Source organism: Mastacembelus armatus, chromosome 1, assembly GCF_900324485.2.
Source record: "Mastacembelus armatus chromosome 1, fMasArm1.2, whole genome shotgun sequence".
Classification (NCBI taxonomy): Eukaryota; Metazoa; Chordata; class Actinopteri; order Synbranchiformes; family Mastacembelidae; genus Mastacembelus; species Mastacembelus armatus.
Window position 1 is genome coordinate 15,378,364 of NC_046633.1, and position 16,226 is coordinate 15,394,589.

The 16,226-nt window shown below is 41.8% G+C and overlaps 1 protein-coding gene across 2 annotated transcripts; it reads right to left on the bottom strand.

Annotated features, from left to right (window-relative positions):
- Positions 1 to 280: 280 nt before the first annotated feature.
- Positions 281 to 7,638, bottom strand: LOC113128646 (E3 SUMO-protein ligase CBX4). Of its 2 annotated transcripts, XM_026304125.1 has the most exons (6): positions 6,980 to 7,638; positions 6,732 to 6,775; positions 6,116 to 6,181; positions 4,075 to 4,141; positions 1,639 to 2,856; positions 281 to 1,602 (listed from the first exon to the last, which is right to left on the bottom strand). In XM_026304125.1, exons 1-6 carry the CDS (start codon positions 7,271 to 7,273, stop codon positions 1,342 to 1,344), a joined length of 1,950 nt encoding a protein of 649 aa, XP_026159910.1. In that variant the 5' UTR covers positions 7,274 to 7,638; the 3' UTR covers positions 281 to 1,341. The 2 variants fall into 2 exon arrangements, with proteins under 2 accessions (XP_026159910.1, XP_026159909.1); XM_026304124.1 differs by having other exon boundaries at positions 281 to 2,856; positions 6,980 to 7,628.
- Positions 7,639 to 16,226: the final 8,588 nt, after the last annotated feature.

Sequence of the window (16,226 nt, forward strand, 5' to 3'; positions counted from 1 at the left end):
CATGACGTCTCCTTTTCTGAGGCTGGTATGGGATTACAAAGCCTACTGTAAGCATATAGCTTATATATATATATATATATATATATAAACAAAACAAAGAACAAGTTCACATGTCACTTGCAAACAGTTTTATTATTGCAAAACGCATCATAGGAAGCCTTCACTTTTTGGTCTGCACACAAAACATAAAAACTGCAGCTGATCAAAGTTCTCACGGGGCTGGTCCTGGCCCCTTTGGTCACACAGTGCTGACAGGGATTTCTTTTTTAGACAAAAAAAAAAAAAAAAAAAAAAAAGGAGGGAGGGGTGTATGACAAGGGAACAGATCTGACAATAAGGTGTGCTTTGACATACTCCTACCTTCCAATTTGTTGCAAAGGTTTGTCTAAATAAGACACAAAGTGGATATATTTTCTTACGAAAACCCATTTAGTCTCCTCACACAGGAAGAAGCTGGATCATGGAGCACCCAGCTGGTGGCACTAATCTGTTGGATTACGCAGCTCATCTGGGGGTGTTAACACAGGTTTGTGACTCACATTGAAATAAAAAAGTCATTTTAGTGTAGGCTATTTTAAAAGATAAATAAATGTGGTCGTACTGTCTTAATGGAACTGACTTGTGCTTAGTAGCAGATCTTGTGATAAATGACAAAAACACATTAATGTTAAACAGAGACCAAATAATAGGAGCATACATCAAACATTCACCATTAGTAATCTTTCGTAAACACCCCTCTTCCTTTTTAGCAATGCAAATCACATTTAATGACAGAAAGGTGCCTCATTTTTTTCTTTATCTGCTTGTTTAAGTATGCCTAATGGCATAATCTGTTCAAGCGCCATGCATCCATGTTTAAATTTGTCCGTCTGTTTGCAAACACACACTCACACACACACACGTATACACACACTAACAGTGTCATTTACCATCAACTCAATAGAATTTTCTCCCTTACAAAATTCTCCAGATAGCCTACATTTGTTTGACATTATCAGGCATGTAGACAACTGAGTGTATAAACCAAATTACACCCACAGATAAGAGAAGCATATTTACAAGAATTAAGTGCATCTTCAATTGAAGTTCCTGTGTTTATTTTATCTAATTTTGCTTCAACTTAGAAACTGCTGAAATATGATACTGCATGTCATAAAATCTTCAGAAATAACAACAGAGCTTATAAGAAGAAATATGCAAATAATGCAATAAAAGGTTCCTTTTTTTTTTATCTGAGCTATACAAAAGGAAAACGACATTAAGGATCATTTGTACATTCAAGCATCTGAAAATACAAATATATGTAATGTACATTTATACAGGTGCGGTATCCAGCTCTTGTTACACCATTACATATTCCTTAAACGTAACTGTTACACAGTTTGTAGTAATGTCTGTGATGATGATATTTCCAAGGAAAGGTTGAAAAGAGGGAAACGCCGCCTCTTTTGTCTTCTCATCTTTAGGCAATGACTCAACTTTTTCCTCCTCTGCAGTTTTTGGTGTCTCAGTCTGGGCCTGTGTGTCTGTTTCTGCATGCGTCCGTGTTTCATCCTGTGTTAGAATTTGATCCTGTGTGTGTGTTGTTTCTTGTGTGTGTGTTGTTTCTTGTGTGTGTGTTGTTTCTTGTGTGTGTGTCTTAGGCTGGGTCTCTGTGGAAGCTGCAGCTTTGGGCCTGGACTTGATGATTCTCAAGTCAATAGGTTCCTCTTGATCTGCGTACCCACAGTCCTGCAGTCCTGTGTGATTTTTTTGTCCATTTTGGTCGATGCTGATGCTTTGGGTGGGAGAAGAAACTGTGTCAGGAGAACTGATACTCCTGGAGCTCAAAAACCTCTTAGTGCTCTCATGTTCCTCTCTGTCTGTATCAGAGAGGTGTCGCTTTAGTCCTTGAAATCCACCTTGGTTTCCTCTTTTGTCCCGTGAGGACAGAACTCCTCTATCCAAAGGCAGGGAGAGCAGATTAGTCTTGGTTGTCAATTGTAAAGGTTGATCTGCTGGAAGCTGCTCCTGACTCCTGACCGTGACATGTTTATCCTGCTCTGTCACAGTTGGCTCCATTTCAGGGGACATTTCCTTTTCTTTGGGGCAATCTCCATTAAATCCAGAACTGGGGACAGTTGGGTTGTCTTTGGGTATTTTTGAAAATCCATTCATGAGACCAAGCTGCTTGACAAGCTTCATCTTCTCAAGGTGATTCTCCATGCTGTTGCCATTTCCCTGCTGTGGCTTTTCAGTCGTTTCAGAATCAGCATTTTTAATTTTAGCAGCTTGCATTCCATTTTCCATGTACTTGCTCATGACAATAACGATCCGTCCATTCTTGTTTTTGTTCTTCACAATCTTTAGCTTGCCGTTGCTAACACCATTTGACTGTGGTGAAGCATCCTCTTTAGGTTTTACTTTCTCTGGCTCCTTGTTCCCATTGAGGTCAGCTGGAAGCTTCTTCAGCTCCATGGTGATATCCTTCACTTTGGTCAGACAGCCTGAGTCCTTGTCCCGAATCCACTTTTGCTGTAGCACTGGAGGCAGGTTGTACCCTTTGTTGGACAGCTCCTGGGCTTTGACTTCTTTGGGTTTAGCAAATATGGGCTCGTGCACTTTGAGGTCTGGCTGGTAGTGGTGGTGCTTCTTGCTGTTGAGCTGATAGTAAAACTTCTTGCCATTGGTCTGCTGCTCAGCCTCACGCTCCATGCAATGCGGCTGGTACTGGTGGTGCTTCTTGCTATTCAGCTGGTACTGTTGGGCCTGGGGACGAAACATCTGGATGGGGCTGGTCTTCTGGCAGCTCTCCTCGTCTGGGGACTCCTCATGAATGTCGGCCAGAATACTGGATCTCCGAGCAAATGAAGGGACCTGTTAAGCAAGACATTAATTGTTATTAGAAATAAACAAAATAAAAGTCATTGATTATTACATGATGAATTAGGAGCTTTCTGGCAATTAAATGAGTATTTCAAATAAAGGGAACCCCTCTGGGCAGGGAATTTGATAAATGGTTTAAACATCAAAAGTATCTATACGTGTGTGTGTGTGTGTCAGGCTATAACAAAAAGCCCTATGAGTTTTAATGAGACAGTGCTTAGAACGTGTGAAGAGGTTCTTCTGAGGGCCAAATGATTGCAATGTTTATTTCAGAGGCCATAGTCTGCATTCACACAGCCCTCCTAGAGCTCCTGTGCCGCTCTTTCAGCCACCGGGCCGGCCATCAGAATGACATTTCAAACTGTCTCCTGTGGCTGTGACCTCAGCTCGGAGGAATGTCACTGGCTGCTTTGTGGCCCGTCATTGACTTTAGTCCATGTGTTACCACCAACACCCTCCTGAGAGGAACAATAGTACTCCTCTGAGGGGTTCCCCTGGCCTTTTGGACTGGTGATTGATGCACAAAATGTACGATTCACAGTCATTTAGCTACAGCTGTTAGGTAAGGGAACTCCTCCCTACCTCCTAGCAAATTTATTGTTTGTAATAAATAATCCCATTGTTAATATACAGGCACTCCAAGAACCTAAATTTAAAAGGGGTAGTCTGATTTGACACATGCTGAAGATCACTTTCTCATCATGGGGGTTCTACTCAGCTTGTAAAAGCAGTCACATAATGCCTTTGGAGGGAGTTTTTCACAGTCTGACAAATAATCCCTGATGACCTCAGCTCCAGTGTAAAATGCTACAAATATATAGGATAAACCTTAAATTATTAACAGAAGGTAATGAGTTTGAAGGTCAGAGGTTTTAAAAAATGCTTCTGAATTGTTTAGGGTTCATCATTTTCAGAATTTGACCCATACTTGGTTCTAAAAGTCAGGATTGTTTCAACTTTCACCATTATTTCTTAAATCAGCCTCTTACTTATGAGTCTTCCAACTTGATGGATGTGCAGCACTAAATACCTGGAGTGCCACTTTAAATCTACCTCATTTGTGAGTTTTACATTTTTTTTTTTTTAAACAATATTACTTCCTGGATTTTGAGATCAAATTATCCATTAAAATGGAAAAAAACATAGCTGTCATTCATCATTGCCACTGTTAATAATCAAGTCAAATGTTAAGTATCATAATTTCATTACCTGAACCAAAAGGTGCTTGGGCTTTGGTCCTCTCTTACGATATCCCATCAGCTGCTCTTGACGTTCTCTGTGGGAGAGGAAACCGACAGCCAATCAGTGAAGCCCTCTCACTGCTGAGTTGCTGTTGCATGGCAACAACATCAGAGGTGTCCTCCTTGGGCTCAATTAAAAAACAGTGTGCCCATGTTACAGGTAGGAGTTACACTAAGGTGAAATTCATTCAGTGCCTTGAACAGTGGCAGACATTTCATTCCACTGTTAACGTATTTTCACATCTTTCTTTATGCATCAAATGTTACCTCATTGCACTTGCCCTTCACTGCTACAAAAAGCTAAACACAAGCTTCAAATAAGGAATTCTTTCTCCTTAAATGACACCCAATATTCCCTATAACATCTGCATCCAGAGCAGACACTGAAGGCCATCCCCTCTCTGACTTTCCTTAGCTTTTGTCAGTTTCCATGCAAGTCTCTCCAAGGCAGTAACTCAATACCGCAGACAGGAGTGATGTCAGTCCCCTCCCCCCACCTCCTCCCTCACATCTAATTACAATGACAACTCAGTGTATTTTCATAGCCTGGCATTCAGACGATTTGGCTCCCCAGAGAGACATGCAATTAGTTTCAATAAAATCTCTCCCCTTTAGAAAGAGGGAGGTAATTGCAAAAACAGACGCAGAGTGATGTCGATGTTTTGCTTTAACGGCTGACCTGTGCCTGAAAGGTTGCTGTAAGCAAAAACTGAGGGAGGCTCAGAGAAAAGCCAGTGACAGTTTAACACGCCATGCATTTAAGAAATTCAGTTACACTAGCCTTCAGACTGAACTGTCTGGTCAGTCATTCAACGGAGTCTTTAGCAATTCGCCAAGCAGCTAAAACCGTGGACACAGGGCTCTTTACTAATAGAGAACATGAGGATGTTTAAATTGTGAGATGGTGCATGCGCCTCTGATTTACAGCAACTACTAAGCTACTATTTAATTCCCTGCTTACCTTAATCTACATTTCCTTTGGACTGCCCACTAAATCATGATCAGATTAAGAAAAGATGTGTACCATAATTCCCAAACCCGCACAGAGTGATGTATGTATGCGTCCATATTCATCTGCTGAAGGAGCACATTTTCTCTGTGCTCACCTTAAATCATAAGACATGTAGCTGCAAGCATGAAATAGATACATCAAGACTGTCATTAACATTAATCTTGGTCCAGTATGCAACTGGCAAAAGTGTGATGTGGAAGCTTGAAGTCTCCAGTACACATATACTGAATATTTACTATTTTGTGTACAGCAGTTAAACTTTTGAAATTACCAATATTTGCCTATTCTGGAGTAGAAGTGAATATAACTTTAATTATAAATAACTGGGTAATTTAAGTGTCTTTGGGAAATATATGAAACATATTATTACTCAATGCCAAGTATTTATAGATTTATCATGAATCATTTAGGTAGAGGCTATTCCAGTTTTTAATCAATCAAAGCAATGGTTGCATAAAGTCTGAAAATAGCCATTTAATCTAACAGAGTTTCTGTTTTGTTAAGTTTTTCATTTTGCATAATCAATAATCATTGGTTTATCAGCTAGCATAATTGGTATACAAATGACAGCACTGTCCTGTGGGAAATGGTGGGACAACAAGTAGCACTTAAGTAAGAACAACCTGATGCCAGCACTCAAATAACCCAAAATATCAGAGTTTGAGCTGGTATCGCTGACCTGAGTTTAACTATACCCTAAACTACTGATTACACCACTGTTAAACCTAATCCAAACCCCAAGGCACTGAATTTCTGCACCTTTGACTGACACACTATGTTTTTTGTTTTCAGTTAAGTGACCAGGCTGCATAGTTGCTGACTACAAACATACTGAAAGTACCTCCTTTAGGCATGTGGAAGGGTGACAGACAATCCCAACACCGAGTCAGGAACAGGAATAGTAGGACATGATGAATACAAACCTGTTTATTCATCTTAATATGCGATTTGTGGACTTTGTCACCTGTAAGGCTGGTTTGTCTAAATCTAAACTTACCTGTCTTGGAAAGCGACAAGCAGTCTTGGATCCAAAATGTTTTCCTCTGGTTCCCACGTGTTGTATCTATTCAGAGAGGAGAAGTTGAAGGGTGAAGACACACTGATCTGTCAAATGACGTTAATAAGCAGTGGCTGTGGAGAGGAGGTGATTTCTGCATAAAAATTACCCTCAGTCGGGCACAATCAACTCTTTGACATATTAATTCTGGCCTAGCTCATGAGTAAACGACATGCTGAGACACGTGTACTCCCTGTAGATGCAAAAGCATTAAATCATTAGTAACTTTTACGCGCGGGTGAAAGGGAGGAGGAGGAAACTATAATGGCCCGGCCTCCACTCAGCTGTAGATATATGGGCATTTCTTAACCATGGGCTTCGATTATATACATGTCTTCTTTGAATTGGCACACTGGGGATTGCACTCATTGCAAAACCACATCCATCATCGTGGCCAGCGCGTCCAAAGCAAGAACGCGCAACCGCCCATATGCGCGCCCACGCTCACGCGGATGCACACATTAAAACACACACACACACACACACACACACACACACACTTCAGTTTTGAATACTGCGTTGTTATTATGAGTATTATGCTAGTAAGGAGACTTACTTTGGAGACCATCCTCGCCACTTGACCAGATACTCAACCCTCCCCTGTGCATGGAGAGAAACGGTGTAATCAGCATAACGTTACTTTACGCAGCAAGAAGGCGCTCTGCATTGCACTGTCATCTCATGAATTGTATAATAAAACATAAAAATGAGTAGTCCTTGAATAATACAGAAGTCCAAAGTGAACCCATCCTCATTTCGGTGTGCATGTGTGTAAAAATGTCCTTCATTGCTCTTGTGACTAACCTTTCTGCTGCGCTTCTTCTCGATGCTCTCCACCGCAAAGACGTGCTCTCCAGCGGCGGGCAGCTCCATTTTCCGACACACGAGAAGCGGTTCCTCTGTTTTTGTTTTCCTCCCTGCTTTTGGTATCCGACACCTTGCTCTCGCTTTCAGGCCGTTTTCCCCGCTCTGCTCCTCTGATGGGAAACACAAGAGCCCCCTCCTACTCCTATGTTCACTGTGCCTCTTCCCTCGCTTTCTCCCTCGGAGAGACTCGGTCTGCTGGCGAGCTGGAGCTGCAGCTAGAAAACACTTCATGCAAATAGCTGTTGGCTTAACGTCAGACGAGGGGGAGGTAAAAGGGGCGGGTGCTGTTGCTGTGCTGCTTTTTGTGCCTGTCGGAAAAAGTGGAATCACGACTTCGATGGGGTATATATATAAAAAAGAAAATGTCAAAACAAAACTAAACAAGCAAAAATGCAGCTTCTATGGACATGACACAAGAAAGAACCAAATTTTCTTTGAAAAATGATACATTAAGGTGTTTTACCATAGACTAGATTTTACTATAGAGCACAAAAACCATGGTAACATCCAACCACCCATCATCTATACTATACTATGCTATACTATATTATTCCTATTTAGGGTCATAGGGACCTGCTGGAGCCTATCCCAGCTCTCTTTGGGTGAAAGGCAGGGGTACACCCTGGACAGGTCACCAGTCCATCACAGGGCCACACAGAGACAAACAACCTCACACACTCACACTCACTCCTATGGGCAATTTAGAGTCACCAATCAACCTGACATACATGTTCTTGGACTGTGGGAGGAAACCAGAGAACCTGGAGAAAACCCACACAAGCACAGGGAGAACATGCAAACTCCACACAGAAAGGCCCCTCACTGTTTGTGAACCTGGGCCTTTCTTGCTGTGAGACAACAGTGCCAACCACTCAGCTGCCCCCCATGATAACAATTGCTGTAAATATAGATTACATGTGTAGTGTAGTGTAATGTTGGCTGTTGTACTGTTTGGCACTATAAACTAGATAATTTCTCGTTTTTCCACGTTGGGTCTGTGTGTCGCCTTTAGGTAGTGTGATATCTACACCAAAAAACACAACATATCATTAATCAAGACATCAATCAATACAGAACATATTCTTTGCTCACTACATATATATATTATATATATATATATATATATATACACATACATACATACATATATATCTGAGAAAATGTACCAGTGTATGAAACCAGCTGGTCATGTGTTTTATTGGAAAGAACCCCTACATATACTTCTTCATTGACACAGCAATTAGCACCATACATGACTACATTGATAATGATCACACAAGAAATCTTTAAAATGTCCAACCAAATACAGGTAGCCTACATTTGCGTCAGGTGGATGCGTGACTTCGGGTCTCAAATGTACGAGCTGAAACGAGACACTGAAGGCAACATCTTTCCCTCCCATGTAGCTGGATGTGCAGCGAGATCTAACTGAAAGAGGGTGCTGTGAAAAAGGACAGCGTTTTATCTTAAACCGCAATGGCCCGAGTGTCCTGCACATCAGCTCGAATTTAGCAGCTTGGCGAGACCTTTTGCTTCATTTTGTATTTTCAGTCACAGCAAATGGCACAGAACATATTTATTTTCCATCACTACACCCTTAGTCCTAAACCCAACGTTACCGAGCCACCTAAAATGAAGCCTATTTTGAGCGGGGACAAATTGGAAGTGATAAGATAATCAATAACAGAAACCGATTCTTTCACCATTAAAACTCACCACAGGCCTGGCCACCGTCAAGGCCACACAGCCCGTTTGACATTGATTTATCACCGCCACCATAACAAGGCCTCCTCTATTACAGGGGATCCCGGTGAAATAGGAAAACAAATTCCCCCTCCATGCTCTTCTGGCGTTGGATAGAGCCGCCTCTGTAGGATGTAATGCGGCATGAATCATTGCCTGTGTAAAGTTAAATTGCGGACAGAGCCGAGCCGCAGTTATGCGCATTACAATGAATAGATTTCCATATCCTCTGTGCGTCAAGGTCACACAAAGAAATGACATGTCAGATGACACCGGGTCACTGGGATTTTGTGGCGGATTTTTTTTGGGGGGGGGGTTCAGAGCTCACACTTGTGTGCCATCAAATGTAGGGTTTCTAACGCCGCCGGGTTTAATTCCAAATGGGTTATTTCTGTGTGCGGAGCCCGTTGGGGACCCGGTTCCGTTATCACTCGGCACTAGGCGCGTGCGGACACCATGCACGTTATGAAGCAGTCGGGGCTTGACCATGGGATGATATACGTGCCTTTGGCCGCCAAAGACTTTTTGTTGGAAATGGCGGCGGTTGCATTTTGGTGAAGACTGAAAATGGTAATATAAACTGACCAGAGAAGGGGTTTCAAATCACACACCCAGTTGTTAACTGCTACTGGTTTACTATGTATCCATCCGTTAATTGTTTCCTACATTACAATTACACTAGGATTGCATTTTCGATCCATTTATTTCAAAAGAAAAACCTTTCAGTGTCTCTGCAGCTTTTCATGCATTGTTTCAGACGGGTTGGACCAAATAAAATTCAGCAGTGAACGGGTTAAAGTGCAGGGCTCCGCGGGCTGCAGCGCTGGCCTATGGCAGAAAGGCACGACTGTCTTTCCTTATAAGGCAATAAGCGCAAATCGGCGGTGAAATCTCACGTGAAATGAAGGAGCACGGCGCATTAACACGAGCCTGTTGGCTTCAGACACCCTGTCACACGCACGGGTCTGTCAAATCATCCGTTACTATGCGCCGTTTGCCCTCTGCAGCGGGGCTCGCGCGCTGCATGGTCGTCGCGCGCGTCCGGGCGCAGCGCGTGGAGCCCGCTAATTCAGCTGCGTCATTCCTAAATGAACAGTGAGCACGAGAGACACGGCCCTCAATTACAAGACACGGGGCTGCCGAAAGAAACAGCGGCCAGGGAGCTTCTTCATCAGGCGACCACAACACGGTCCACATGTCACCTGTCTGCCCCTCCGCCAAACACACACACACACTTATCATATCAGCTTATCATATCATATTAAAACTGTGCAGCAACTGCAGGTGATGCCAAAGGTTGATACAGCGCTCACGCGACAGTTCTGCCTGCAGCTTTGGAACATGGCACGTGCACCAGGGGCGGACGGAATGTGATGCCGCACGTGCGTGTGTTATTAATGGTACGGTGCGCAGAAAACTTCACCTGAACAGCCTCACGCGACATCACACGTTAACAGTTTAAGGACAGCTCGCACAGACGTCGAGGTCCAGCTCCGAACGACGTCGTGTTTTTGAAGCTGTTTTCAAGCAGTTCAGTTTGTGGTATTTCGATAAAAATGAAGCACGTCGTAGGGGAATTATTAAAAGAAAACAAAACAAACCACCCAAAACGTGGCGCTCAAGCGAGCAAACAGGTTTGGTGTCTTTTGAGAACAGGTGATCAACAATTAATCTACAGCTCATCTTTCCCTCAGGTCGTTTTTCTAGAAAAATAGAAGTTCGAGGGTGGTGTTGCTGTTACTTTCCCAGGAAAAAAAAAAAAAAACCAAACCCAACAAAAACGACTATCCCTTTCTGGCTTCACTTCGTGTTGTAATTTATGGAGATAAAATTGGTGTAGCGCAATGTGCAGGTGCGAGCTGCCACATCGGTGAAACTTCTGCTTATAGAAGGACTTTCCCTCAGTAAATGCAGCACGTGACAAGAGAAAACCACAGGAAATTACAGACAGACAGCTTATTTTTAAATATTAGTTTCAGTGAAGTCATTAATCCCCCCCCCCCCCCCCCCCATTAATACTTCATCACAGAATAACGATATTATAATTGGAAAATGAAGCCGGTTATTTACATTAAAGGCTTTTTCACCGCTGGCTCTTCTGTAATTGTTTGCAGAGTCACGTTTGTTCAGCCTTAAAGTAAACTTTACACCTGCAACTTTTACAAGTTAGATGAGACAGTGATGTATGCATTATCTCACCTTGGTTAACTAATCTGAAGCATATGTTGGCTCTGTCCTTATGTTTTTAAGAGGAAGGGAAGATTGATGGTTATTTTGAACAGTGACATAGTGAAATTACTTAAAATGTTGGTGACAGGACCTTAAGGTGAAATGCACCAAGCTAATCTGAGACTTTCTGCTTTTAAATATTTTCAGAATCTATGCCAGAGGAGAGGCTGAGACAGTTCTGTGCATCACAGTGACACGGAGCAAATGTTATGTGCTGGCAGTATTCACAAAAATACATTTTACTAGACTAAAGAGGAAGTGAAAACCCTTGCTCTCAAAGGGTTTTTTTTTTTCTGCATGTACAGGCAGGAGGAAGATGAGAGGTTATGTTTATGGACATCCAGGGATCCGGGGATCCAGGGATCCATGGATCTGATGACGCCACAGCTCTTTCTGTGAGTGAGGACATCTGACTGAGATGATATTTCCACGCAGGATGAAATGAGGCCCTGCCTGTGTCACAGCACTGGACTACAGATCAAATGACAGCAGAGGAAAAACAGGAGGATGAAGGGGAAACAAAATGTTGTGAAAGGAGTCGATTAGAAGAAGTAAGGAAAGCAGAAAACACACTGTAGATCTGTAGCTTCGAATCAGAAATCCCATCTAAGGACCTGACAAGGACACTCACATTGTCTAAAGCATAATGTTTATGTCCCCTAACCTTTGTAAGTGATTTTACCTAAGTGGTATTTAACAATTAAATGAATAGATTTTCCATGATCAAAGTTGAATTATAATCCCCATGATGACATTTTTTACTGAAAACAGCTGGGTCCAAGACACAGCCAATTTTTTGTTGCTTACTTCCTCAAAGTATTGGAAAGGAACATGCTACTAAAAACATATAATGTAACCAACTGAAAGGTTTCAGTTTGTTGTTGTAAAAGAAATAATGGACTCTGTTATGGTACCCACATCAGTCCAGACTCCTTTTCTGTTTTTTTTTACATGATTTTAATGATTACATGTGCTGCATTTTTTCCCCCTTCTTAAATGAAATTTAGTCAAAACATGTTAAATAACCTCAAAATGCCCAAAATTTCAGCTGGGAACAAGGCGTTCTCATACAGTTGATGGAAATTTGACAGTTTAGGTTGAGTCGGGTAAATGTTATTTTAAGCACACGAAAGTACAAAAGGTTACAGTTGTGGTCTTTCTACGGTCACGGATGAATAACCCAAACTGTCATCAGGCTATTTTACTGCTCACTTTGTTTTCAGCTGGGACTCACAGCAACAGTTTCACCTTTTTTACAGAGATCAAACAAGTGAGTCACCACTGAACAACAAGCAGCTTTTAAAGTGTCCGAGACAACAGCTTAGACTGCGCTCACTGCACACTGTGCTGGTCTTAGCAGTAACAGACATAAAGAGTGAAAAAAAAGAAGACCTGGCTTCATAATGTTTGAAATCAGAACCATATTTGAAATTATTAATAAAAAGGGCGACTGCTGCATCACAAGACACATATATGTATTATTTTTAGCACATTGCTTGTTAGAGAATTTATACAGGAGACTCTTTGTCATTTGTAAAATGACATGGTGGAACTTTTTAAACAAAACAGTGAAATGTATGACAGAATTTCAATGACACAAAATTTAGTATTCCATCTTTATTGGATGGTTTAGGGAATAGCCCTTTATATGCTGTCAGTATATGCTGTTATGTGATAAAAAAGTAACACAAATGTCTGGTGTCCAAAATGAGATACACAGAGATGTGCTGAAAATGACAATGATTTCTACACTGATTCAAACAGCAGCAGTATGTCCTTACAGCATGAACCCACTGTAACGTCTCATTTCTCCAGAGAGTCCTCTTATAAGAATGATGAAAGGAAACAGTATGAAATCAGATTCTTTAGAGCTGCTTTTATAGAATCTGATTTCCCCCTGCGTGTCGGTGTGTGACAAATGTTTTTAAGATGCTGAGGTGACAGAGTCAGGGATTCACTGGAAGTCACACTCATTATCTGCTCCTTTGTGTATAATTGAAGAGGTTTTACAGATGCACAAAGCCAGCCTTGCTCGTAAATCACCAGAATGCAGTTGAAGATTCAAGATGCAATCCTGATATTGAAGTTATTTTTGTCTGGAAAATAATGACGTAGGAGTTAATAGGTGCACATGACTCATGGGTGAAACGAGTCTCATGGGAGGTTTAACTTGAGCTCCCTGAAGAGTCCTCCTGCTTGCGTCAACAGGGCTCCTGCTCACGACACAAGCTGTTTGCGTCTCCTGTGCATCTAGAGTGGGAAGGGGAAAGATGTACCCTGGCCTTACTGTGACTCAGACTCCCTTCTAGACGTGTAATTGATGAACGTGTGTTTTTGTGTGTGTGTGTACGTCAATGGCAGGTAGCAGCCGTGAGTGTCTCAGCAGTGACTGCTGTGCTTGGTGACTCACAGTAGAGAAGTCGACATAATGGATCTTGCGCTGCATAGTGACGCGGGTTAAGCCTCCCTCATATATCATCTGATCATGCGCAGACACAGAGACAGACACACACACACACATGCACATATTAAAACAACTGATCCAATCTATGAATTTTCTGACGATATGCGGTCAGTGTACAGTTAACAGTGCCTCTCCCAATCTGTCTGACTCACACAAAATCAGCTGTGCAAGAGTCCACAAATGTAAATATTGACTTCAGTGTTTGTTTTATGACGCCAATCAGCAGCAGGTTCCATTACTAGCAGAAAATGACAGGATGTCACATGGACAACAACAGGGTGAGCCATCAACCATAAACATATAAATCTGTGCAAGGGCATTGCACCTTCTGATTCTTTGCCGGCCGAACCTCTGATGCCAGTGGTGCAAAGAGACAGCAGCATAATTATGTATCTGGCAGTGGTGCAGATGACATCAGAGGGTGAGCAGTCTGGCCTTGGACAGGTCAAGAAGAGAGTAAATACACACACGCAGACACACACACACATATATACAGAAGACAGTCACACGTGTATAGCCAGAACAGGCAGGGAATTCATTTGGTTGGCTAAAGTCCTGGGAAAATAAAGGCACGTGAGGAAGTTATACAGAGAAGTGCCAAGCAAAACATGTCAGAATGCAAGGGCCAGCTGATTTAAAACTAACAGTGAACTAATGTGAATGTGAAGCTGGTTCTGTAAAATGCTAAGAGAAGTCAGTCTGGACTCTGTTGTCTTTTCTACTGACATAAAATTTCAAGAGGTTTTGTTTCTTTTTTGGAGATCTGTGACATTTGCAAGTAGGTATTTGTAGGTAGGTTCATCAGTCAATAGAGTAATCTTTATCCTAACAATTTACCTTGAAAAAGTTGATCAACTTCAATGTGAAGGAACTGAAGGAAGCAAATAAAATTCTTGATAGTGTGGAAAGAAATGAAATGCTGCCGACTCTACAGGATGTGAGGGAGGTGAACAGATGAACAGATGTCCACCTTACAGTAAAAGGGCCAAGCTATCCGGACCAAAAATGTTTGAGATGACAAGAACAGAACAAAGAAAAGTGACTGAGTCTGCGCACTGACAGGGAGGAGTTTGGAGGAGCAGGTGGAAGATCATTGGCAAGCACTGGACATATGGTGTTCAGTGTGGACACAGATGAGATGCCTACAGGAATAGCTAAATGTGAAAGAGGAGGAACCTGTCCAGGGTGTACCCCTGCCTTCCACCTGAAAGAGAGCTGGGATAGTGTCCAGCAGATCCCGTGACCCTGATTAAGTAAAAAAGCGGGTATAGGAAATGGAAGAGTAGGCCCTCAAGAGGAGAGGTGGAGCCTAGCAAACAGGTGAGGTGGAAAAGCCTGTACAAAGGTTCATCATCAGGATCAGGTCCTTCTAAGACAAACAATGGAATTTTTGAAACGGTGTGCAGATACAGTATGTGGAAAACCAAATCTTATGCTCTAAAGAGAATGACCCAGATGAGCTCTTCTTTAAGTAGGAACCCAGAAGAAAGGAACATTTAAACAATGACCTTGCTGCTCAGAGGTTCCTAAAAGACTGACTGAGATGTGATGCAGAGATTTAAAAAGGAGAAGAAGAAGGTTTTCAGTTATTGTAAGTTTAACAATTACAATGGCAAGTTGGCTGGAGAGAAGTAGATGGACCTTCCCACATATCCTGTTCTGAATAAAAAATTCCCACCCCATCCTCCCCTGCTACACACAGTATTACAGTAATCCCCTCTGATTCATATTTATTGTAACAGATCTTTAAAAATGTGAAGTATGTATGTCTGCATAGCTGAAATTATATACAGTATTAGGGCCCAAGCAGCTGCTTAGGTTCTGTAAAATCTGAGAATGAAATTTATAATATTTTTTGAAAAAAAAAAAAAAAATTCCAGAAAATAGCTGAGGACTGTGCTGTCACATAACACCAAACTGATGACCTATATTAGGAGGAAGTGCATTGTGATCAACTTTTAGCTTGTCGTGTGTGTGTGTACGGACTGCTGTTTTGACCTCTGTGGTTTGCAAAAACTGAAAAACTTTTCTATCTAACAGCACTTCGAAATGCAGATCCTACGAGGGCGTAGTTGGCAGAGTTTGTAAATCTATGACCATTTCTACCTTCAGTTCGAATGCTTTTGGAAAACGTTCTTAAACTAAACAGTGTCTATAAATTTGCTAGCATGATCATCTTATCCTTAAGATGCTCTTGGAAAATAAGATAGTTGCATATTTGGCAGCAGTGTTTTCCCGACCACAGTTTTGAGGATGGCACAACATGTAATGACCACATCATTATGCTATTATACTATACTTAAACCACTGTAAACATTTTAATGTGAAAAGGACTGAGAAAGGTTTGACTTTGATTCAGTGGGGCACTCCAGAGATTTGAAGATGTGACTCGTGAGAGGGACTTTAAAACACAAAATTGTCAGAACTCCAACAATAGAGGCCCAGATGTCCGAACCTTTAATTCTTAGGATGGGTCAGGAGCTCAAATGCCAGAAACTGGATTTCCCATAATGCAACTTTAAAGCATATTAGTTAGATTAGTTTTTCTCTTCCTGATAAATGCCCTCATCTCTCACTATTCATAGTTGACTCAAATTAAAATTGTGGTCAGATAAACCTGTCTGGGGTCTTGGGCCAAAAATGTATTGCTGGTTTGGGGCTGGTGTTCAAGATGGCTGACCTTATCTGTTTCAGGGGCCATCATGTCTTTGGTATGTACCACCATACTTTACCTTTACTTGAGTTTTA

Excerpts from the sequence above, each read along its gene's own strand:
- LOC113128646 (XM_026304124.1), bottom strand. The coding sequence starts at position 7,273 with ATGAAGTGTTTTCTAGCTGCAGCTCCAGCTCGCCAGCAGACCGAGTCT. Across the intron at positions 6,776-6,979 it reads AGAAGAAGCGCAGCAGAAAG|GGGAGGGTTGAGTATCTGGT; the intron begins GTTAGTCACAAG and ends CTCCATGCACAG. Across the intron at positions 4,142-6,115 it reads CTTGTCGCTTTCCAAGACAG|AGAACGTCAAGAGCAGCTGA; the intron begins GTAAGTTTAGAT and ends CCTCTCCCACAG.